The sequence below is a fragment of the Hypomesus transpacificus genome, chromosome 17 (genome assembly GCF_021917145.1).
Source record: "Hypomesus transpacificus isolate Combined female chromosome 17, fHypTra1, whole genome shotgun sequence".
NCBI lineage: Eukaryota > Metazoa > Chordata > Actinopteri > Osmeriformes > Osmeridae > Hypomesus > Hypomesus transpacificus.
This window is the reverse complement of record NC_061076.1, coordinates 7,017,359-7,041,487: the sequence shown is the minus strand read 5'-3', so window position 1 is coordinate 7,041,487 and position 24,129 is coordinate 7,017,359. Positions and strand designations below refer to the sequence as shown.

General features: G+C 44.9%; 1 protein-coding gene across 4 annotated transcripts; it reads left to right on the top strand.

The window, feature by feature from the left end:
• Nucleotides 1–84: 84 nt before the first annotated feature.
• Nucleotides 85–24,125, top strand: mrtfbb (myocardin related transcription factor Bb). Of its 4 annotated transcripts, none has more exons than XM_047039166.1 (15): nt 85–196; nt 8,622–8,844; nt 14,400–14,465; nt 15,770–15,825; nt 15,952–16,027; nt 16,268–16,429; nt 16,663–16,847; nt 17,223–17,363; nt 18,336–18,583; nt 19,363–19,528; nt 19,684–20,601; nt 21,240–21,425; nt 21,519–21,650; nt 21,727–21,787; nt 21,876–24,125. In XM_047039166.1, the coding sequence occupies exons 2-15, from the start codon at nt 8,703–8,705 to the stop codon at nt 22,373–22,375; spliced, it is 3,039 nt and encodes a 1,012-aa protein (XP_046895122.1). In that variant the 5' UTR covers nt 85–196; nt 8,622–8,702; the 3' UTR covers nt 22,376–24,125. The 4 variants fall into 4 exon arrangements, with proteins under 4 accessions (XP_046895122.1, XP_046895123.1, XP_046895125.1 ...); XM_047039167.1 differs by lacking the exon at nt 85–196 and adding an exon at nt 3,763–3,784; XM_047039169.1 differs by lacking the exons at nt 85–196; nt 8,622–8,844 and adding an exon at nt 9,748–11,526.
• Nucleotides 24,126–24,129: the final 4 nt, after the last annotated feature.

The window sequence follows — 24,129 nt, the reverse complement described above, 5'->3', positions numbered from 1 at the left end:
TGTAGGCTTTATTTCTGTAGCTAGGCTACTCATTAAAGTTGGCTTTTGCTCCATGTTTACATCAAAGGGTTAAGATTATCATTACATCATGAGTCCAGTCCAGTAGGGATCGGCCATCTTTTTCGGAGACCGACAACTTCACTTACAAAGGAGAAAAACAAAACACTTGTTTATCAATTCTTCTCTCCAAACAGACGTGAGTAATTTTGTGTACATTCATAACCAAAGGACGTTAAGGGGTAGCGGTAAGATTTGCTGTTTGTCTCTCTCACTCTTTAAATGCAGCTTTTTCCTACAGTACAAAAGCTTCGAGAAAGATGTAGCAACTTTAATACTAAGTTAGCTGACAAATAGTAACAGTAGCCTTGAAAGTGACATGCCATAAAGACGGTGTCTTGGAGACAGTTCGGCAAATTAAAATAAAACCTTGTCAGGTCATTTGTTTGCTTATGTTCTGAAAAAGTTTAAACATTCTTTGTGAAAATGTATACTTTTTATTAGTATATACTCGTTTGCATGTATTATCAAAATATCAGACAACATGACTGTAAAAAAAAAAAAAAAAATCTAAATTCAAGTCTCATTGAATAGAATGTTACAGAAACCAGTTATGTACTTGCCTTTTTAAATTAATGACTGGTATAGTATCTTGCAATTCAGTAAACAATGAGACAGTAAAAAGATGTAAACATAGATATAAACATATACCTGCCTAAAAATGACCAGTTCTGTTTAATAAAAATGGCACTGTACAGAAACAAATACATTTTGTTCATGAATACCATCAACACTATGATGTGTCTCATTGGGGAAACATAACTGCACAAGATTGCTAACAACCTTTGACACCAGCAGGGTGTACATGCATCCAGCTGTTGGTGGGAACCCATGTCCTGCTAGTGTTCTCTGCTGCAGGCCTGAGTAAATACTGCATCCATCTAAGCCATCCCTGTGAATGATGAAGAAAGGAAATGTCTGTAATCAGGGCATTTTAACTGTTTCCCAGAGTTGAGACAGGAAGTAAATCAGCTCCTAAGGGATGACAGCCATTGAATGGAGCAAAAATATTTTTTTTAATCTCAAGAGACTCAGGGAGTGAGATAAAACAGCTTTTTGATTGGGAGTTGCAAAGTTTTGCTCGTTAGATATTTTGGTTGTTTTTGAAGAGATGGTTTTGCCTGTGTCTACTGTTACTAACAATGATGTATGATGCATCATTTTGAGGGATTCAGTTCTTTTACTTACACATACAAAAAAAAAGTTTGACCCCTATCTTTTTCACACCTCCAAAATGGCCAACACCTCCAACACAAACTGTCACTGTTGAGTTTAAAGGGGTCTGTTTAATGTATGACAACTGTGTTGAGTTTAAAAGGTGTTTAGCGGTTGTGTATCCTAGAATGTTTATTTGCCACCCTGTGTATAGCCTACTTGTCACTGCAACTCAAAGAAACACAATGTTATTACAGTAACGGCAGTGACCATGTATTGTTACATTTTTACACAAAGGTCTGAATGGACAGTTATGATCAAAAGTCCTGTGGAACTTAACTTACTTAACTTACATTCACTATAGTTTCACTTGACTTATTTATGTCCATCAGTGAGTCAACTGTGGGTGTTCTACAGTGAGGGAACGCAGGCCAGCTGTGCTTTGACATAGCAGGGCTTGGAACCCAGAATGTTGCCTGGATATATATATATAGTGAGTGTGAGACTGCATAGGTCCCTGGGGATCTGGACTCTGTGTTCTCAGCCCACTGTGCTGTCTGAAGTTGGGGGCTGTGCTTACACTGTTATTGTTACCTATTATTTCTGTGAACAAATGTTATTCCTAATCTTTTCTGGAGACATTGAAGTGTACACAGCAGAAAAGTATAGCTACTCCATAGGAGTTGAATTAGAGACATGTTTTTTGTGTAAGTATGATTCAGATAGTCATGACATAAACATTTGTCCCCTGTAACTCCTGGCCCAGTGAATTCTGTAAACAACGTTCACACACCTTCTGAGCTGTAATTCTTTTGACACAATTCTTGGAACACCAGGCCTGTGTTTCCATTCAGTGGAATTGCTTGAATGTATTATTACAATTTAGGGTGTGTTGTGACGAACAAAAAGTCCATGCTCTCTCCTGAGACATCAGGACTAGAAGCCTGTGACTGAGTTAAACCACGGAGCAGATCCTCCATTAACTACTTCTTACTGGAGTTAGCCCTGATGTTACTCCATGAGCATTGGTATACTAGATTACAGAGAGGGTGTTTCACTGTTTTTATATTGCCTTCTTGTTACCACCTTGAGTTGATGGTACCATGAAAGCTATTGATTTATAATTGGTGTTCTGGGAAGTAGTCTACTGATATTGTTTGTGTTTCTAAGGTCGTGCTAACATCGCTGCACAATACAGCTGTCCCATGTTTTTCATGGAAAACAGCCACCTGGTGAACAGAGGTCTCGCACTGTCCACCGTGATAGTAGACCAAAACAGATCCTCCCCTGCCCTCAGACCCACACAATGAGTTCCAGCATGCCAGTTGGCCGGCTGGGAGGCTATTTCTGTCTGCGGTCAGGTTGCCCCCTCCTCCATTGACCCCTGATGAGTTCAACGCGGCGAGGCCCAGACCCATAGGGGAAGTGGGAGGGTCACACACCATGTGTGAAGTTGTTAGGAATGGCCACTGGAGAATGTATTAGACTTATGGGAAAGTTACAGTGGTTGGAATTAGGGAATTTGGTGGGGGGAAGTGTAGAGGAATTATCCCTCCCCCTCTCAGCTACAACACTCGGTGTGTTTTCTTTCTTTTTTCTGGGCATTGTGATATGATGAGACATGCTCTGAGACACATATGAAAAGGTCACGTTTTCTTTTTCCCTGGCTGCTTATTCTGGCTAGTACTGTCAGCTATTTTTAGCTCTTCAGCTGACCTCCACTGGCTTACCAGGGATATGTTTAGTTATCCTTTATGGCATCTCTACATCTTATATATTTGTATGATTTCATTTTGTTTCACGATTTCTTTTTTTCTAATACTTTCTCATTTGTTATTGTTGTGTCCTGTGCAACAGAAAGGAAGCGTTGCTTGGTGTGTAGTCTAACCATCAAATATAAACAAAAATATACTGTATGGTGCAGTCAGTGTTGCTTGACTTGTCCGAAATTCAGTTGGGAGCTGCAAGCTGGTTCCTCTGTTCTCTCTCCACTTTCAATTTTAGGCTTATAGGATGAGGCAGAGAGCATTCTATAGGTAATATTTGTGGCTCACTTTATCTCACAAGTGATACATGATACCATTGGATCTCTGTTCACACCTTCAAGATCCAAATGAGCCTGTCTTGTGTCCTGTTTCCTTGGACAGATCTGACAGGTTATAAACAAGGTACCTTTGTCTGTTCAAGATGCGGCATGAAATTGCTCAGGCAAGTTAAAAAAAAGGTTTTGGAAAATCTGATCTTTACTAAGACCCTATTCTCCACCTTTTGTATCCATATCTGAAACTAGGCTGCTGTTGTCATACTGGCAGCTCCAAACATGTTTTGTCTGTCATCTATCATTTGTTGTTCTCCGAGGGGAAATGTAATCACTATGCCATCTGACTCATTCCATCTGCTTGGGGGAGATATGAATATTGCGTTTGCCTGTAAATGATGTCATGCCTAAAGTTCCAGTTAAAGGGTGTGAGAGGGGTACTGGCATCCAGAACATTCTGAGGTGATAGAGGCTATAACAGGTTTTATACCGCCACAGGGCCAGGAGTGGAAGTAGATCATTATTCTCCGACAGGTGAGACTAATCTGGGTCAGGGGAACTGATCCGTACGGTAAAAGACAAGAATTCAGCTACATTGTACACATTAATTCCATAGTGTTTGCTGTTTAATCGCTGGGAAAATTATCTTCACTGGGTAACACGATGTTCCTACTATATTGCTGCCAAATGGGCAATTTTGGGTAATTAATTAGAAGGATGCAGTGTGCCTGTTTTCCATATCTCAGGATGGCCTCTTCAGTGAAGAGACCCTCATCTATAAATACCTGGCCTAGCTAAAGCTGTGCAGGCCAATTACTGTTTCCAGAGCAACCATGATTTGCAATGAGCTTGTCAAGTTTGTAATTTCTTAGCCTGGAACATATTTACATTTAACAAGACATGCGCTATACAGTATGCTGTAAAGGTTACATGTGGATATATGTAATAGTGAATACTTAATTTGTGTTTGTTGCACTTTACTCTCCTCTTAATATCCTTCCGGGGAGCAAATAATATACATCGTTTAGTAGTACAAACATTTAGAGTTGTATTTTGCGTTGGTTCTCTTTTATTTTTTATCCAAGCACATCATGACCTAGTTAGTCCTTACATGGATCCCTCTCCACCAGGTAAGCCCAGATCCAGTACCTGAGGTTAGGCTACAGGCATGGGGCTAAGCTGGTATTGAAATTTGTAAGTTACTTTAAGAAAGTTACGGGTATAAATTGATTTAATGGGCAATATATTTCACTTATTACCCTCCATTCCAATCCAAATATATAAAAGCTGTGTTACAAATAGCTACCCTACATTACGGGAATGGCAATGGTGACACAAGCTCTCTTTTTCTACCATCAGACTTTCTGGAGAAAGTATAGAAAGACCCAGAGGAAGGACAACAACATTCTTGAAAACAAGATAATGGTTTCCAACAGCATCATCAGTGAGGAAGTGACTCCCTTTTGTAAATGCACTGGAGCGCCATCTACTGATGTTGTTCTATTCCCTTAATGAGGTTTTGAAAGAAAACAAAAGAAACAAAAAAACAACAGAAACGGTTATGTTTCATGCAGCTCCATAGTCAATCTTTCTTGAACCTACATTTAATTTAAATGATTCAATAGTCTACACGATTATCCAAATTGGCCATCTCACTTGAAGTTGCATCAAGACACCAGAAACATTAACTCAAGTTTAACATCTGTTTTGGAGTGTTTCGAAGATTGCTGTCAATAATGATATGGCCGACACTACCATAGCCAGGCTTTTTCATTGACTAGTCTTGGCAGCTGGACTGTATGTAGCACTGCTTCAAAGTGAGCTGTGAGTCCTCCAGGGATTTCATCCTGGCTTTCCCACCATCTGCACTGGACTGTGGAGAGCCTAGCAGGGCTCCTTATGAGATGGCTAGCGATGGGAGCTTGGTGGGTGTCAGGGAGACCCTGGGAGTCACTGTTAGCTCCCCTTGGTCATAAGCATCAATAGTTTTACATTTTGAGTGTACCGTTATTCATGATTGTCGTGATTTGCGTCTGTCTTTGTGTCAAATCTACAGAAAGGACTTTCATGTTGTTTTCTTCTACCAGAGCCCTGGCCTGGCTGGATCGTATATCCTTGCGAAAGGTGACACTTTGTCTGCTGGTTGGGTCAAACTGTGCCAAGAAAGCAAACTTCTCAATAATGAAAATAGCACTATAAGCCAGGAGTTTGTAATCTGAAAGTTTTATAACTCTGGAATCAATCACCCAAAACCTCAACACTGACACTCTGACTCTCACTAGTGCCAAATTGAAAATCATCAGTCTTGAGCAGTCAACATTGAATCCAACTTGACATTTATCTTGTTTAGTCCCGTTTGCCAGATAGTTTAATAGCCAAGCTTGTGTCATTTTAGTTCAGTTCAAAATTTTAGGTGAGATCAGACCATAAATGGGTTTAGTGCTGTTGAAGGACCTAACTATATTCACATGTGGGTACAGATTAAATGTAATGTCTGAGCCAGACCTCCCCTGGGATTCATCCAGAATCAGCTCCTATTCAAATCCTCTAGGGATCAAAAAACACCACAGTGAGGTAAAGGTATCTCCCACAGTGCACCTGAATCTGGTTAAAGAGACCAGTACAATTCCAACATGAGGACTCTCAATTGTTTGTTCTCAGTATGAGAGAGAGGGTATCTTCTGCAAGATGTGGTCTTAAAACAGCCCGAGTGGCTCATAACAATTTTCTGCTATGTTATTGCTGGCTACCTGCTCTGTTGATCTTCTTATGACGAAGGAGTTAAACTGATCATATTAGTTACAAAACTGAGTTTGATCTTGATATCGTGCTTTGTGCAAAGTAACCTGAGAAGAGTTCTGTAGTATTCCAGTTCCACTTTTTTTTACAAGCCACACATGCTTTTTAATACTGGAGAGACTTTGATGTGAAAATGGATTCTCTTTGGAACGAAAGTCGGGAAGTTGCCTTGTGAAAGATCAGTTTAGTAGGAGCATAGCACGACAGGAACAACTTGTTACAGTGTGCAAGATGAAAAATACTCTGCTTAAAGGAACATCAACACCAATCAGGATGTAATCGTAGGCAAAACAATGTGCAGAATGGTGTTTGAATGCCAACATCAGCATGTGTGCTTTTTTTGGTCACATAGAAGCTGTAAAAGGATGTACTACAGTGCTAATAATGGAACTGGAGTCTGGAGAACCTGGAGACTTTTATCTCTATACATGCGTCTCTGATAAGACTGGTGTGTTTGGGAGCAGCTCCAGTGATGGGCAGGACTGTATGGTCTGCAGGGCTGTGGTTGTAAACATCCTTAATGCAGTGTACTGGAATTGACGAAGAGTGTAAACTAAGGAACCATCAGATCGCCATTGATTGAAGATAAACAGGACGCTGAGAGTGGACATTAGTCTTGGCTGATATTCAAGGGATCATGTTCGGACTCCCTTTTAACTGCAAAGAACCCTCTGAGTTACCACATAAAGTACACCACGTGGCAGATCAGAGTGTTTTAGTCATGTGCCTTGTGGGTCCGGAATCCCAGCCATGGGCTGTGTTTTACATTGTGTTGCATTCTTATCGGGCACTCCTAATGACTGCAACACAACTATGGGTACTCATAGATAATTTCGGCGATATCATCAGTTCCCATATTGCGCTTTTACTTGGCCCAGAACCATGCAACACAGCTGGTTCTTTGGTGCAGCACAGCTAATGGTCCCATACCACTCTGGTGGGGGGTGGAGCCCATGAGAGAGACTCTGAATGTGGGCTTGGAGGAGGGATAGTCCCTAGTCTGAGAGATGGTTAGCACTGTGACACCAAAGTTATATTTGAGACCGAGATTCAGTTGCCCACTCTAGGTTACTTAAGAACAGACAATTCATTGATTAGTATTACATGAGATGACACAATAATTCGAAGGTGTATAAACATCCAACCTCCCCTGCTCTACAGACTGCACCCCCGTGCCACAGGATTTACGTCGGAAAGATATTTCGTGCCGTGTGGTGAATTAGGGATCAAATAAATCAGCCTGTGTATGTTTAGAAAGGGCTAGAATAAACCAAGGTGATGCGTTTAACAGCTGACTTTGTGCTGACTCATGAGGAGTTGTGCACACGCTGTGAGGACAGGATGATGCTCAGAATATCATTATTGTCTGTGTCCAGCCAAGTCTGCCAGTCCTCCACAGGACGCCCGCCAGTTCAGCAGAAGCAGAAGCAGGAAACAAAGACGGCCTTTTAACACGTTGCTTGGAAATCAGGAGTGTCCTAAGCCTTGTCTCTGGCTCCAAACAACAGGTTTCCGAAGTGATGACTTTAAAGGAGTAAAGCAACAGCCTGAAATCCATTTATTGGGATTTAGACCTCTCTGCTCCCATACTCTCTGTCTATTGGATGTGCAATAGCTAGACTCTGTGCTCTGTCTACACTGCCACCTCAAGCCTGGGATGAGAACCATATAAAGACATGTATACACAATGTACTGTAAGGTTTCACAGTCTGGTTTATGAGATGGGATGTATGGAGGTTTGGTAAACAGCCAGTGTGATTGTGTCATAACTCGCCAGGAAAAACACTGAGGTATTTCAGCTTTTTCCTCCAATGAAATGGAGGAAACAGAGGTGCTTGAACATTATACTTACTTGAGTTAGATGGCGTGCCTTGGAATTCTTGGGTTAGGGTTAAGGTTGAGAGTGGACTGCAGCATGAGGAAAGAACTATAATTTACTGTACAGTGACTGCACCACAGGGTGATTCTAATGAGAAGTCTGACTGCATCAAACAAGAACTGTCTCTGCCAAGACCTTGAGCAGATGGTAGATAGGAAATGTCAGCTCTATGGATAGAAACCTGTCTGTCAATGCACAGATGATTCCTCCTGTTCTCTGAGGAGACTACTGAGGTTCATCTGAGGTAACAAAGCTGCAACCAAAATAGCTGTTTGGTTTTGAAACAGCTACCAGATTTGCTTTGTGTAAATCACATTTTTGGTTTATAGAGAGATTTGGAATATGACTGAAAAAAAAACAAATGGCTCCAACTGAAAACATTGAAGACTGTGCTGGTTTAATCTTTAAACTGTACTGATACTGTATGCCTCAGATTAACTGTTAAAAAGGAAAGTGAATATTAAGCCATATTGTTCAGCTCATCACACTAGTCTCCATGATAATAAGACTTTAATAATAAGACTTTATTTATATAGCACATTTCATACAAGAAATGCAGCTCAATGTACTTTACATACAATCAATAAAAACAATAATACAAGTGATAAAAGTAATAATAAAAATAAGCAGTGTTTGCGGGACTCCAAAACATGATGATGTGTAATAATAAATGCATTTCCCCCCTTTTTGCAGAATCCACGCCAAGTCCTCTGCAAATCAACTATTGTCCCTCGCTGGTTTCCAGGAGACCCTAGCTCCTCCTCCCGAGGACACATGGAGCCCCATGGGATTCTGGGAAGGGATGGGTGTCCCGGCGCCCCTAGTCCACGCAGCGAGGCCGTCACCCACGAGCTGGAGGTGCTGTCGCTGCAGCCCAGCAGCCAGACCCTGCCGCCCCTGGTGGAGCGCAAGAACGGTGAGCAGGACCCACCAGACCGTTGCAGTCCCCTTCATGAACCAGCGTCCAAGAACACTCTGCTCATAGCAGTGTGGCATCTTTTCAACAGCAGGCCTGCCTTGACACTGAGAAAACAAACTCTCTCCAAAGAATTGTTTGTGGAGAGAAGAGGGGAATTACACTGGAATTGCATTTGGGAGCCAGCACATAATCGCTGCTTTAACCGTCCCTAAAGATCCAAAGTCTTGCTCTTGGGCACTAAGTATTTCGTTTGTTGTCTCAGCAGCTGTCGATAAACAGCTTTTACGAGTCCACTTTGAAGCATATCATTAGGATAGGATCCTATGTCATTTGATTTAGGAGACGTCACATATGATGTGATGCCTGCTGTTCAACTTTCAGCCACCATTCATAAAAAGGTATTGTGCGAAATGTTATCTGTGGCATTTAGCCATTCTCTTCCTGATCCTCATCTGCTACCTCAATCACAGAGCCTTTTGGATGTCCCATGCTCACCCCAAAAAACCCAGTCTGGAAATGTCTCCCTGGAATGTGAACTAAGGTGAGGGGGTGTGCCAGGGCATGTCTGGTGGGCATAGCTGGCATTCACCCACATTGAGTGGCACAAGTACATTTTTCCCAGAGTCTCATGAAGTGGCCAGAGAGATGGGGAATGCAGTACTGTTTGTTCCCATAGGTCATCCCTGCCCAAGAGACCGCCATTTACAGCTTGTTAATGTCACGTTTGAGGTTTTATGTTGTATTATCCCAGTCCCAGTCTCTGTGTGATCACATGACATGCCCCTCACAATCCCAACCCACCCTGCTTCCTCCCTGCTACTATTCAGCCCATGACTCAGTCTGCTTTATCATCACAGCCAAACAGGAATCCGGTGTTTGTGTTCTCAGGTTAATGTTTAATAAATCATTTCCAAATTGCTTACATTAGCTAGATGCGATATGCATATTTCAAACATTGTTTACATCGAAGGAGAGCCACTATGGACTTTTTCATTGTTCTTAGGTTGACTCTGTACACGATGTCCGTACGAAGAGACACTTGACGTTTGGAGAACCAGCGAGCCACAGTGGAAAAGATCTGTTGCAGAAGAGTGACCCGAGCACCCTTTTACCACTCGATTGATTGCTTCTTTCTTCCTGCCCTGGTCTGCAGACACATCAATACTCAGCCCCGCTCTCCCATCAGCCCCTCCCGGTGGAGCCTGTCTTTCTCTGCAGTAGTTGACACTCTCAGGCACGTGCACTGCAGCGTCTGGAAGACACGCTACTTCCTGTCTCTCTTAGAGGAAGACCCCTGTGGCTTCACCCTCACAACAGTGGCTAGGCTAGGATCAGTTGTGCTTTTTAAAGCTGCTTGCTCGCCTTGAAGCAGAAGTCCTAATCTATTTGAAAACATGGGTTCTTTTCACTTGTCAACTTTACCCCAGCAGATGGATTGCATGTTGGTGGCCAACCACAGATATTTGTTTTGTTTTATAAAGTTCTTGTGATTTTATTGTGTTTGGATGTTTGGTTAACATGGACGTCGGTTTAGCATGCCAGCAGGATCTGGTTGATCTCTAACCCTGTATTGAGCAGATCTAGACTACTGCTTCTGTTTCTATTTTGACCAGCTGGAAAACTCACATATTTTAGTTCTTAAGTTTGTGTCCTCTGGAAAAGGTTTCTTACCGGTTTGGTTTATTTTGTCAGTGGAACATGATTGTCTAGAAAATACAGTTGACAAGGGTGATTGGGTTAGATACAACCTTATCTTGTATTGAATAGTGATCTAATTTCTTTAGTTTGCACCTCGACTTGTTTGTTATTTCCCCCTAAATCAATATAGGACACAACTGGAAACTCTGACAGCAAAGCTTGCAGCAAACCTGGATAGCTCTATAGATAAAATAATGTTTGCATAATGTTTCTCTGAAAAACATAACTTTTAAATAATAACAAACATAAAATTGCTGAAATGTCAGAAATACATACTTTAAAACTGGAAATAGTGACAGATATAAACATTTACACCCCAGTGGACCCTAGAGTTTGTTTTGGATCATTTTTATCCAGTGACAAAATGTTTTGAAAAACTAAACATGGACTGTTTTCAGACTTAATGTTAGCTATTGTTTGTTTTGGTGGACTTGGTGATAGGAATTTTTACAGTACGTTTTTCGGTGGTCTGTAGACATTTTTGCAAGGCTTAAAAAGAGGTGTTTTAATGAATAGCTATTGTTGTTTGTTTGGGTTGCTCTGGCTGGTTAATGGTACTGTGAAGGGCAAACACCTTATAAAAAGGTTGTGTGTTGTGTGTGTGCGAAAATGATTGCCTGGATCATTGTACGCTGCCTAAAGTGCAGAGAGCAGAGTGGCCCAGCGAGGGTTAACAATAGCAGCCTGTGTTCCCTCCTCCTGACTCTCACTGGCTGAGAAGCAGCGTGAGGAGAACACACACTCTCACTCCACGGAGACCAACTGAGAGACGGACAGAGTGAGCGATTGGAGGGACTGTGGACGCCTGGGAGAATCAGATCTCGTATGCTTCTCGCTGGGGCTTTACCCACCAAACCTCCCTGCTCCTCCTCATTCCTCACTGCCCTCATCAATCCATGGGACTCCAGACTCGGCCGCTCAGCGACCCGTCTCTCACTTCCATGGCCTGCCTTGATGTGGAGACCCCCGTTGTGTGCAGGGGTAAATTCAAATTCAGTTCTCTCTTTCTCTCTCTGTCCTGCTGATAGCTTGTCGAAATATGTTTTGCCACCTTGGTGTAAAGTCTGAATCCGTCAGTCTCTTCGACTGTCTTTTGTGTAGAAATGTGCTGTGCTCTAATGCAGTACTGTTGCCGGTTGAAGCAAAGTGGAGCACAGATCTGCGTGAGGTCAAATATGTTGGTCAGTCCTCACTGAGAAGATTTGCTGCAGGGATGTACTTTTTAGAATAGCATTTTACCAGCCAGAGGGATGTAGGAGTGAACCGAATGAACTGAAGTGTGAAGGGCCGGCACCTTAACAATGGGGCTGTGGTCACTGTGGTGAGATATCAGCAGCTTCCTATACTCTTAATGGTCCACAGTGTCCAAGGAGACCAAAGCAGCGGAAACGGTAGTACTAGTTTGAAAGCTTGTTGTTATCTGATGGATGGAAGTCCCCCTGAGTCTAGCTGCCGGAGGAGTTGTGTGTCACCCAGGATTGTGCTGATTGACGTCTGATAATAAGGTACTGCCATGTCACTTTTTTGCCCTCAGGCTGCCAATCCAAACAGATGTCACCTATGAAGGCTGTCATTGACAAATAGTCTTGGCCATGATTAAATGACGCATAGAGCCAGGCAATGTTGTAGGTTAAGATTCTCTTCATGATCTTCATCTGCGTTTTTTCCCCCCGTCATATCTTGACATCACAGTTCTTGACAGTGCCATGGATTATCAACGATGTGTTGTTCAACAACGAAGGAGAGTTGTCAACTTTATTATGACTGGTGAAGTGATCCGTTCCTCCCAGTCATGTGATGTTTTTAGATGGGCTGAGAAGTGTTTGATGCCGTGCCTCTGCATAATTCCCCACCTGTGTGGAATGTGAATGAAAGCAGACTCAAACAAGTATGTTGGCTTTAGCAGCTCTGCTGCAGAAAAGGAAATCTCATTCTCCTCAATCATGTCGAGCAGAACCTATGTTACAGTCAGACTGTTTATCAAAGAGTGTCCGTTTTGTCGGCACAATCAGGGATCAGGAGGAATAGCAAAACCAACGATTTGTTCTGAGAGAAAGGTCAGAAAGGTTGAGAGAAGAGTTTTATTGGGAGGAGCACGGGTAGGGGATTAGAGGTTGGATCAGGAGACAAGGATTTGAGAAAAACATGCGCTTGGCGTTTCAGAAAGACTTCTGTTTATGCTCTGCTGGAGAGCTGGGGAGTTGGAGTGGGCTTGCATCACGCAAAGGTTAGCCAGGGTTCACCTAGAACAGCAGGATCGACATTGGCTGAATAAATGCGAGGAGGGCCTCAGGAATGGGCTTCCCTGCCACCTGGATGTCTAGGTAAACCCTGGTGTTGTCCCACAGTGGTAGAGCATATGGCATGACGCTGGGCTGTATTCATCTCATAAATCTCCTTGCCTGTAGCATTCTTACGAATGTCAGACTGCATATGAGTATCAAAACCAACCGACAGTCATTCTTCACAATCTTACCGAAGGATCTCTGAGAAGCTCGTCATATCCCTGTGGCACAAATATGTGATGGGAAACATAGCAGTCAAGAACACAGTGTTCTGTTCTGAGCCCTAGAGCAGAGGGCCTGTTAAAGTTTTTGGGATCTTTGAGTGCGGACTCAGCCCCACCCCCCACCCCCTCAGCTTTCTGACTCTGTGTTCGTCTGCCCCGGCAGTGGGACCGAGACCCCTCACCATGCTGTGGATCCCCCCCCCCCTTTCCTCCCCCACAAATACACACCACCCCCAGACTCCATGGTTCCCAGGCCTTGTTCTCACAGCTCCCTCGTTTATTTTTGCTGGAGTGAGTCACAGAGGCCTGGTCAGTCGCAATGCCTGTCCCAAGGGACTGTAGTCAGCCTTGGCGTGTTATTGTGTGTGTGTGTGTGTGTGTGTGCGTGTGTGTGTGTATGTGTGTGTGTGGAGTCCCTCTAGCTGGAGCCAGGGAGCAGGCCTCCCCAAGTAAATTTCAGCAGAAACTCAGCACGTGACAGCACGTCGTTCGTCACGTCACCCATCACCCGTCACCTTTCTCTTCAAATATTTTCTCTGAGGAGCAATGTTATTCTGCTGAAATAACATGTCCACGCTCGCATGTTTATCAATGTTTAAACTGGGCTCGTACTGCCGTGTATTATTATGGAAGAATAACACATAGTGTAGTCCAAGGATTTGAAGCTTGTGCGCAAGACCAAACATCATTTTACTTTTTGACCAAGGCATTTTTGTCTTTTGAAGTTGCAGGGGCTTAATGGATCAGCGCTTTACCCATCCAAAGCAAGACTAAGCATCTCTGTTTTTATGGGGCGGCACTTAGAAGAGACACACGGTTCATCCACTTCTTGGATGACATCATTCCTCCTCTGCGCTGAGCTGACTTGCGCATAAACTTTGGACTACAGCTTTCACAGCCATACGTCAAAGAGACACATCTTCCTTATCCATGTTAGCTCACCAAGTTGAAGTAGCTTTCTGTTATGACCTTTCATATTTGCATTCAGATAAGTCCTGTGCGCTGTCCCAATCCTAACTCGCTCAGCATGTGCACTGGATGTAAAACATCTTGCGAAATGTTCGTGTTCGTTTAGCAAAAGACGGGCCCTATCAGTAAATGGAGAGGTTGTAATCCTGTCATTCGTCAATTTTACAGGAAGCATGTGGGATGTCTGTGGCAGAGACACGGGACTTCCTGGAGGGGGTTCGGCTGTAGTTAGTTGATAGATTCATTAACGGGCCTGTGTGCAGTAATGACAGTTTGGTGGGTTGAAGCAAATTTACAGGCCCTGATGGCAGCACCGTCGTCAGTGGAGGTTATAGCGTGTTTGACCTCTGACCTCTTGTTCTCTGCTCCCTCACAGTCCTCCAGCTCCGCCTGCAGCAGAGACGCACCCGGGAGCAGCTGGTGGAGCAGGGCATCATGCCACGTGAGTACGCTCGCTGTGTTCCTCCAACCACTCAGGGTAGAGCTCTACCCTCTAGTTAAGGGAAGTTTAACTGTCTGACGTATAATCATTAACTTCTAACATGTTACGAAAGCCACTCTTGGAGGAAGGAAGCTGCCTTTCGATTCGAACCGTGATGACAAAAACATTGTTTCAAGGATGCCAAATCTGTCTGGTTTGATTTGCTGTTATTGTAATAACCATGTAGGAGCAGAATTCTTGTGTCACTGACGTCTTAACCGCCCTCTACCACAACCGGCGTACGATGTTTGGAGAATGAATTCTGAGAGTGCCGGAAAACCTAAACTCACAGTGAGGTATAGATCAGTGGTCAGGTTCACGACGAAAGGAATGGCTCTCGTCGAATAACCTTGTGAAAGTCTGAAAGTCGAGTCAAGTAGAGCAGCCTCATTTAACCGTCTTCTGCTGGGTTTGCCTCCAGGGGGTAGGGTGATACTAGAGGCACTTCTAATAAAAGAGAGCTAAACCTGCAGAGGATTCACACTGGGCACAACCAGGACAGGCAAAGAAACAGTGGTTCTCAGTGCCGTGAGGAGAGGCTGGAGCCTAAGGGCTCTCCCGGGACTGGGACTTTCAGGCCTCCGAGATCTCCTCCACTTGGGCTCTTTGCTCTCGTCAGGCTCCTCTGAGCTGCATGACTCAGCGACTGGGCCTTCGCTTGGAGGTCAGTCACCCCGACTGTGAGCTGTCCCAACACGGCCAATGTAGGAACCTACCGAGCCACTCAGAGTGAAGCGTTCCGCTCTCCCACACAGAGGGCTTACGGGGAGGTATGTTGGGTTTGGGTGACGAGCAGGAATGTTTAGCTTTGCTCTTCTGACACACTCCTTAGAGTCACCCCCCCCCCCCACCCTCCTGGTTAGCGTGTGTGTGTGCAAAGCAAACACTGCCTGTGTTGTTAGCAGAGGTGAATAATCGGAGTAAGCAGACCTTGGCAAAGGCAGGATGAATGTGTCACAGCCAAAGTCTCTGTCTGTGTCTCACGACTCACAAAGGGACAACAGCATTTCTGTTCTCTTCATAAGCTGTTGCAGTGTCAAAGAAATCACCCATTCTTCCATATCACACACTCTACCATGTTCTTTCTAGATTTTTCAACCCTTTTTAGTTGATTTGATTATGAAAGATATTTGGTTTTATTCTGCTTCCTAAACTGTACAAAAGGCAACGATAATAATAATAATCAATAATTACCAGTAATCTGTAATCAATTGTCAAGTTGGGTGGGGTCGTTCACTGGGTGACGTTGGTTTTCTTTTCCACAGCCCTGAAAACTCCTGCCGTCTTTCATGAGCAGATCCGCAGCCTGGAGAGGGCAAGGGTGAGACTCTCTCAACTCCTCTCATCTACTGGGCTGTCCACTGGGCTTTACTCAGCTACAGACCCGGCCTGTGGTTATCTGTCATGCAAATACCCGTGAAAACATGAGCGTTTTTCTTTCTTACAGACTGAGAACTTCTTGAAGCACAAAATCCGCAGCAGGCCTCAACGCTCTGAACTGGTCCGCATGCACATCCTGCAAGGTAAGCACACGGCCTGGTGAGCTTTGCGATAAGGGTGCAGATGATACCGGTACTTTCCACAGGGAGATGAGTAAACTCCTTATCTCACCATACGAAAAGGCATTTCAAATGGTTTGTAGTTCGCACAGCTCGGCAGGACTCTCCGCATTGAGTCACCGGGGTGGTAGAGCAGAGAAGCCGCCTGACCACTGTGGCTGGTTAGAGCGCTGAAGATCCCCTGTCTCCCCGCCTGTCCCTCAGAGACCCACGCAGAGCCCTCCCTGCAGGCCACCCAGATGATGCTGAAGAGGGCCAGGTTGGCCGACGACCTGAACGAGAAGATCGCCCAGCGGCCTGGACCCATGGAGCTGGTGGAGAAGAACATCCTGCCCGTTGACTCCAGTGCCAAGGAGGTCATCATCGGTAGAGAACACTCTTAGAACATCCTTTATCTCCAGGGATAGAACCGATTGGCTCCCTTTGACCCACAAAGGTCAACCCGAACCCTTTCAGGATGTTGTAGCCCGGAAAACCGAAACAAAATAAAATGTCTTTGACATGGCGTGAGAAAAAAGAAGAAGAAGCCATTGCTTCCCTATTGTCTTCATCGAACTAATAAGTCATGCTGTGTTGATTTGTCGGTGTCGACCCCACAGATGGTGATGGTGAGGAGAAACACCCCAAGACACCAGATGTGTACAACTTTGAAGAGGACAGCAGTGACACCCTGTCCCCCGAGCAACCTGCCAGTCAGGAGTCCCAGAGCTCCTCCGCCTCCCCCAGGGAGCCCAGGGGGACAGAGGCCCCCTCTACCTCCCCTCCCACCAGCTGCGCTCTGCAGGTGGGTCCCCCTGCCCACGCCTAATCGCCCGGAATATCCTGCTTGCTGAAACAAACCAGTATTTCCACGATCTGTCTTCCGCTTGTACAACACATGGCATGCGTTCTATGATTTTGTGGGGTTCAATGATTTTTTCCCCCAATCCTGTTATATGGCTTTGGATGGATTGACTTGCTGATTTGTTGTTGATGATAGCTCGCCAAAACATGTTTCTTTCATTTGAGGTTTTCTTTTGTGTAAAGAGCCATCCGTCTTTTGTTGTCTGAATGAAGTATTTTTTTCCAGTTGACGGCCCCCTGGATTTGTGTGGGAGGGGGTTTTCTTCCCTCCTCCCCTAACTGAAGTGGCCATGTGGTTTCTATCTTTCTATCTCAGTACTGTCCACCTACATCCCAGTCCACACCAGATGTCCTCAATTTTGCCTCGACCAATGAGCAGCAAAACTATCGACTGACAACTGTGCCTCAACCAATCCCTTCTGTCGCTCCTGCTAAAGCAGGGCCTACCCTCATAAAGGTGAGCTACAATTGTAATGACAAACATTTGGTAAGCCAAGTCAATATGTTGAGGACTGAACGACAGCATTCAAGTCTGGGGAAAGGCTTCTAACAGAATGTGTGTGAAGCTATAAAGATTATATAACACCCGTTCAGTGAGGTGCTTAAGCAAATACTTTTTGAAGTTTATTATCACTAGAGGTTATGACCGAGCAATTTCCAAAGGTTAACGAAAGTCATTATCATTTGAGACGCACATTTTTTAAACAGTAAAGATGCTTTGCCTTTCTGATCCACACTTGCTGAACAAGCTTTCTCTAAAGACTATTTATACCCTGCAAACATGAAAGTCACCCCTGATATTTGACTCTCTCAGATCTGCTGTGGGTTTTAGGCAGCTTCCTTTAGGAATATAATCAGACACACCATGTCAGTAGAGGACACTAGAGCTTTGTTTTGTCATACTGAAAGACTCAGTTCAGGAGTGAGTTAAAAGGCAATGTTCAGCCAAGTCCGACACAGTTCAAAGAACAGCAAGGCCTAAAGGATACAGAGACTTTACTGAACTTGCACCCATCAATTCAGGTCAAATGACGCACTTGTACACTCTCCCCACCATTTCTCAGATGCCGAGCCATTTTCATGTGTATCCTGTCATTTCCAGGTAGTGAAACAATAAGGGTCACATCACATCCCTTTCCACTCTCTATTTCCTCATCCTGTCTTTTTCACTGAGCCTCACAATTCCTCACAATAAAAAGAAAACAAGACTCCACCTCTTTAATTCAAACTGTGAAATGGTTCCACTTCACCGAGTAGTGACACGATACTGGCAAACGGTTACATGTTCATCTTTACTATAGAACCTGACATTAAATTCTTTAAAAAATGGCCCCATTTCCTCCACAATGTCTCCGCTGAGGTCTGAACTGCCCCCTCTGTATCTAACAGATATTATTTATTTTTTTACAATTGTTTTGATTGTGTACAGCAAAGCCAGCCTAAGACTTCGAGCGAAAAGAGCCGCAGCAAAAAGAGCAAAGAGCCCAAGCCTCGCGTGAAGAAGCTCAAGTACCACCAGTACATCCCCCCCGACCAGAAGCAGGAGCCCAGCGAGGCGCCCATGGACTCGGCCTACGCCCGCCTCCTTCACCAGCAGCAGCAGTTCCTCCAGCTGCAGATCCTCAGCCAACAGCAGCAGCACTACAACTACCAAGCCATCCTACCTGCTCTGCTCAAGTAGGCTGCCCCTCCCCCCCCCCCCCCCCCCCCCCCCCCCCCCCCACACACACACACACACACACACAGACTCCTTTCATACCGTACACCCAGAGATAGGAAAGTGTCAGGGCCACATAAAGTACTCAGCCTTTATCTTTATAGACTGATAACTTTGTGCCTGGGCTTAGTTTGTGAAGCGATTGTGTATCGGCCATACCGTGAATGCAAACATCGGCTTTTTCTGAATGATGCAAATGTTTCAACCAACAGCTAACGCCTGTCGCCCGGAGAGATAATCCTCAGAATCCGTTTTCGGTAACACTTTAGATGAGCTTACCAAATTCATAATTTATTAATTAACTTGTTACCTATTAGTTAACGGTTTGTTCACCATTAGTTATTTATTGTTTATACAAAATGTATCATTAGCAAAGCATTTGTTCACACAGTTAGGGTTAGGGTTCGGGTTTAGGGCTAGGGTTTAGGTTTAGGGTTTAAGTTTTGGTTAGGGTTTAGCTTTACTAATGCTTTACTAACGATACATTTTGTATGAACAACAAATAACTAGTGGTGAACAAACCGTTAACTAATAAGTAACAAATTGGTTAATAAATTATGAATTTGGTGAGCTCATCTAAAGTGTTACCCCGTTTTCCTCTGAGCCTCTAATTGTTCAAAGTTATACTTTTGTCTGCATTGTCCTGCACAGAAGCTGTTGATGGTGACAGACCATTATACAGGAAACTGTTTCTAACACATCAAAATACTTCCTTCTTTCCCTTGTCTTGCTGCCACAGGCCCGGAGATGAGGGCCAGAGCAGCTGCTCTAGTGTGGCCCTGAATGATAGTGGTCTGTCCTCTCCCATTGTGGTGTCTGTTCCCAGTGGCGCCACTGTACGGCCAAACCAGACCCTGACCGACCGCAAGCCTGGCCAATTACCTGCCAACCTGGATGAAATGAAGGTAATGCCCCTTTGCCATCCATCACCATCACTGTGTCACACTCATATGCAACACATTTGTATAACAGACCACAAAATATAGAAGTATGGATAGACACGGGTGATAATACTGTGTCACGATATGACTGCGAATATTCATTATTCCGTGACCTTTAGGTTGCAGAGCTGAAAATGGAGCTGAAACTGAGAGGGCTGCCGGTATCTGGCACCAAGACTGATCTGATCGAGAGGCTAAAGCCTTATCAGGAGAACTGGAGCGCCCAGCCAGCCTCTACCATGGAGGTGACAGCCCTCGCAGAGACACCCCAGCCTGCCAACATGAGCTCCACCCCGCCTGTGTCCCCTGTGCCCTCAGAGGTGTCCAGCCTGAGCATGGAGGAGGCCGGGACAGTGGACGGTCGGTTTAGGATGCCAGGGACTCTCTCCCCAGCCTGCCCTGCTTCCTCCGGAACCTCCCCTCACAGAGCCCCTCTGGAGGACAGCTTCATGGAGACCAGGACTTCCGAGAAGGACCAGCGGCTGCACGAGAAGGAGCGCCAGATCGAGGAGCTGATCAGGAAGCTGGAGCGCGAGCAGAAATTGGTGGAGGAGCTGAAGATGCAGCTGGAGGTGGAGAAGAAGATCCAAGGGGCCTTGCAGCCAGAACCTAGCCCACCAGCCCGGGTTAAAGAGGAGAGCAGAGCTTCCCCAAACTGCTCTGCCGTGTGCAGCCTTCCAGCCCTGCCAGCTGTGGTCAAACAAGAGGAGCCTAGAACTCAGCTCCACACGGCTCCAATGCCCCAGTTCTTCCTCAGTCAGCAGCAGGTACCTCAGACAGCCCCCAGACAGCATCAAACCAAGCTGCCGGCCCAGCCTGGAACTCAGGTCCTGCTGCCTGTCTCGCTCCCGGCCTCCTCCACCAACATCCATCTCCCAAACAATGGTATCAAATTGCCAGTCAGACAACCAGCCCTCAAGACCACTATGAGCACTGCATCTCCAGGCCTCATCCAGACTCAGGTGCTTCAGAAAACCGAGGCATCAGTACCTCAACAAAGCACCTCTCAACAGCCTCAGACACAGCCCATGGAGCAGGTGAGAACCTTGAGAAGATTGACTGCATTTCTACACCTGCTGTATTATGTCTCTGTGTCCCATGGCTCTGTTTTCTCCTGAGGATAACTCAGTTATGAAATGATTTCACTTCGTAATACCACAATTTCATGGAATGGTCATGGACTGAATCAAATATCCCCCCCCCCACACTTCTTTCTTATTAACCTTTCTGTCATAATACTCTACGCTTTTTCTTTAAAGTAATAACAGCCAAGGGCTGGGTGATGAATTCCTCCCAATATTCACATCCAAAGCCGGCCTCCCTTAGCTCGGGTTACTAAAGCAGGTGCTGAGTGACGGCTAGGCAGACAGCTCTCTGGCTGCTTTCTCCAAAAGACTTGTCTGCACTCACCATCCATCCAGCCAGCCTGAATTACAACACACGAGTGTGCACTGTGTTGCACACACATGCCACTACGACAACCCACGCCTTTCGTTTAGTCCCTGGAGAGAATGTGCCGTCCACTAAGATACCCTGTTTATTCCTCCCAGAGAGAAGGCAACTAACCACTTCCTAGGCCTTCGGGCAGGAATGTTCCTCAGTGCCACCCGTTGTTGAGTCCTCCCAGAGGGAATGTGAACCACTGCAGCGCTGACCGCTACTCATTTCTTCACAGACAGTCCCACTCTGTACCACCTCAGGCTCAGGTTTCCAGATCAGACCAACACATGGCCAGGGCCAGAACCAGCGTCAATGTCAGGCCATGACGGACATGGCCCAAGGTTTCCTCAATTCCTCTCCAGGGAGCAGGTCCCCTGCCAGGGCCTCGACCAACCAAGCGATCGCTAACGTGCCCACAAAGGTAGTGACGTGATGTTCAGGTATTCATGTCACTTGGCATCATCGTTTTTGATGTGAGCCAGAATATGTTGACAATGCTGTTTCTGTCTTCCAGAGTCCTTCTCCTTGCCAGCCAACCTATATCCTGCAGCAGCCGACCTTCATGAACCATGTTCCAAAGAGTAAGGACCCACCCCGCTATGAGGAGGCGGTCAAACAGACCCGCAGCATGCAGACTGCTGTTCAGGTGGGAAATGAAATCATTTACAAAACTCAGTGACCCACACAGTCTGGTAGTCCCTAACTGGTCTTTGTTCTTCCAGGTTCCCACTGCAACCAGCCAGCACATGGACGACCTGTTTGATGTGTTGATAGAAAGTGGAGGTTAGAAAATAAACCTTATCTTTTTCGTTGCTGACTGGCAGATGATTTTCTGGTTTCTTAACCCTTCTTGTCTACTTCTCTTTGACAGAGATATCCCCCTATAGCAGACAGGATCATCCCTTCCAGGACAAGCTGCTTCCTGTGACAGCCAGTGTCACCACCCTACCCATTAACACAGTGCTGTCCCGTCCCCCACCCCAGATCCATGTGGCCCGGCCACCTGGCCCCACCCGATCCCCCCCACCCAGCCTGGTGGCCCTGGCCACGGACAACCAGCTTGAGGCCTTTTTGGACTGCACACTGGCCGGGGGCGCAGAGCCACGGACTCTGAGGTTGATGGAGGAACTGCATAGCCAGCTGCTCAACAATCCACAGTCCCCCATGGACACCAACGAGCTGGGCTTCAATGACGCCACACCTCCCTCCTCCTACCACCTGCAAGACACCAACCTGGACAACATGGAGTGGCTGGACCTTACCATGCCCGGACCAGCAGGGGGGCTCAACCCTCTGGGCATCTCAACTTCCTCAGGGGTCTTCTCCTCGGATTTTCTGGACTCCCATGACTTGCAGCTGCACTGGGACTGAGAGACACTGGGACTGGTCCCCTTGTGAGATCACCTATGAGCTTTATGTTGCATGAGGTTCTCCATACCTTTTCCCTGTGAAGGTATGGAGACTTCACTTTGCTGTCTTACTGCTAAAGCCAGCTGTTCTCATTCCTCATTAGACTGAGTTTACTTGCCCTCTGACCTTAATACCGCCATTTCCAACAAAAATTACAGTATGTACCTAACAAAGACTCACTCACTTTGAAGATGGGCTCTCAGATGATTACTCTGTAGTGAGGCAGTTAGACCACTGAATTTCCTCAGTTCATCTTTAGGAATAATCAGTCAAAGACAGTCAAATGGTTCTACCACTGTCACTCCAACTACTGTTTCTTTGTGCTAATTAGTCATTCTTTCCATAATCATAACGAGGAATGTAAATACCTGTGTGGACCTGTTTCGCAAAAAAAATCTTTGGAGGGGGAGTAGTCAGAAGTGGCATTAGAGACCACCTTCTGCACACATCCCTATACGGCAGCTGTATAACAATCATTCTTGACATATTTGAATGTGGAATTAGCCAGCATTACTTGAGGATGTGACTGCACCTACACTGTTGCCTTCATAGGGGGCAAGGCAGTACAAATATGGATGAACTGTATGTTTTATTATGCTTTTAACTACAAATTTAACATCATACCTCACTACGGACGACAACCTTAAGTTTAGTTCCAGCACACGTGATCAAACAAGGTTTACTTAGGTTAACCTAGTAACCTACTTACTTTGACCGTCTGCCAGATAGGAAGTCTAATGTTAGGTAAACTTCAAGATGGGGCCAAACTGATTACTTATTAGATTTAGATGAGAATTGAGAATCCGAATGAGACTTTTAAGAGGCGTCAAACCCCTTGAAATGAGTGTAGTCTTCAATTGATGTCCTAGAACACCACATCACTGTTCTGAGCTAACCAGCCATTGTGTTTATGACAATGGGGCTTCTTGACCGTGTCCTATCAGTCCAGAGGATGAATCCCAATGTACAAATTCACTAGATTTTTTTGCGGTGTGAGAGGCGTTTATGTGCATCTCCATGTGGCTCCCAGCCCGCATTGATGTCGAGAAATAGAGGGACCTAATGTCAAAACATTGGATGACCAAATTCAAAATGTCAGTGCTTGAACAGTCCATTTAACTGAACTTAGACCGAGATTATACTGGTAACAGTTCGTTTCAATTATGTTCGCGACTCAAGTTCATGTTGTAAAAATGTGATCATAGTGACATCTACTGGCCAAATGACTTACTTTGCCAAAGACTTCATTTACTGTGTATTGAGACATTTTACACATTGATTGCTAAACTCAAAGTATTTTTTAGAAACCCCAAAGGATAGAAAACATATGTCAATAAATATGACAATCCAAGCACTTAAATATAAATGCAAATAATACTGTGAGTGGATAACCAACAATGTTTTGAAAATGACCTGCTCCTGTCACTGTATTTCTAGCTGAGCGTCAATGCCTAATTTCCCCATTCAAATTATTTTCCATCTGAATGAGACTTTCTCAGTATAGGAAGCATGTGCTGCATTGTAAGTATGTTATATGTTTTGCACATTGTGTAGATATTATGTATATAAAGTATGTTATACATTTTATACAAATGTAGTAGATGTGAGATCCCCTTGTAAATAGCCATCATGTTTGGGTAATGTTTTTTTTTTCCATATTGAAATGTGTATATATCCTTATTGTGTCAATTAAAATGTACCATAGACTGTTGATC

Coding starts and splice junctions, on each gene's coding strand:
- mrtfbb (XM_047039166.1), top strand. CDS start 8,703: ATGGAGCCCCATGGGATTCTGGGAAGGGATGGGTGTCCCGGCGCCCCT. Junction 15,826..15,951: donor GCAGCCTGGAGAGGGCAAGG/GTGAGACTCTCT, acceptor TCTTTCTTACAG/ACTGAGAACTTCTTGAAGCA. Junction 16,848..17,222: donor CCACCAGCTGCGCTCTGCAG/GTGGGTCCCCCT, acceptor TTTCTATCTCAG/TACTGTCCACCTACATCCCA.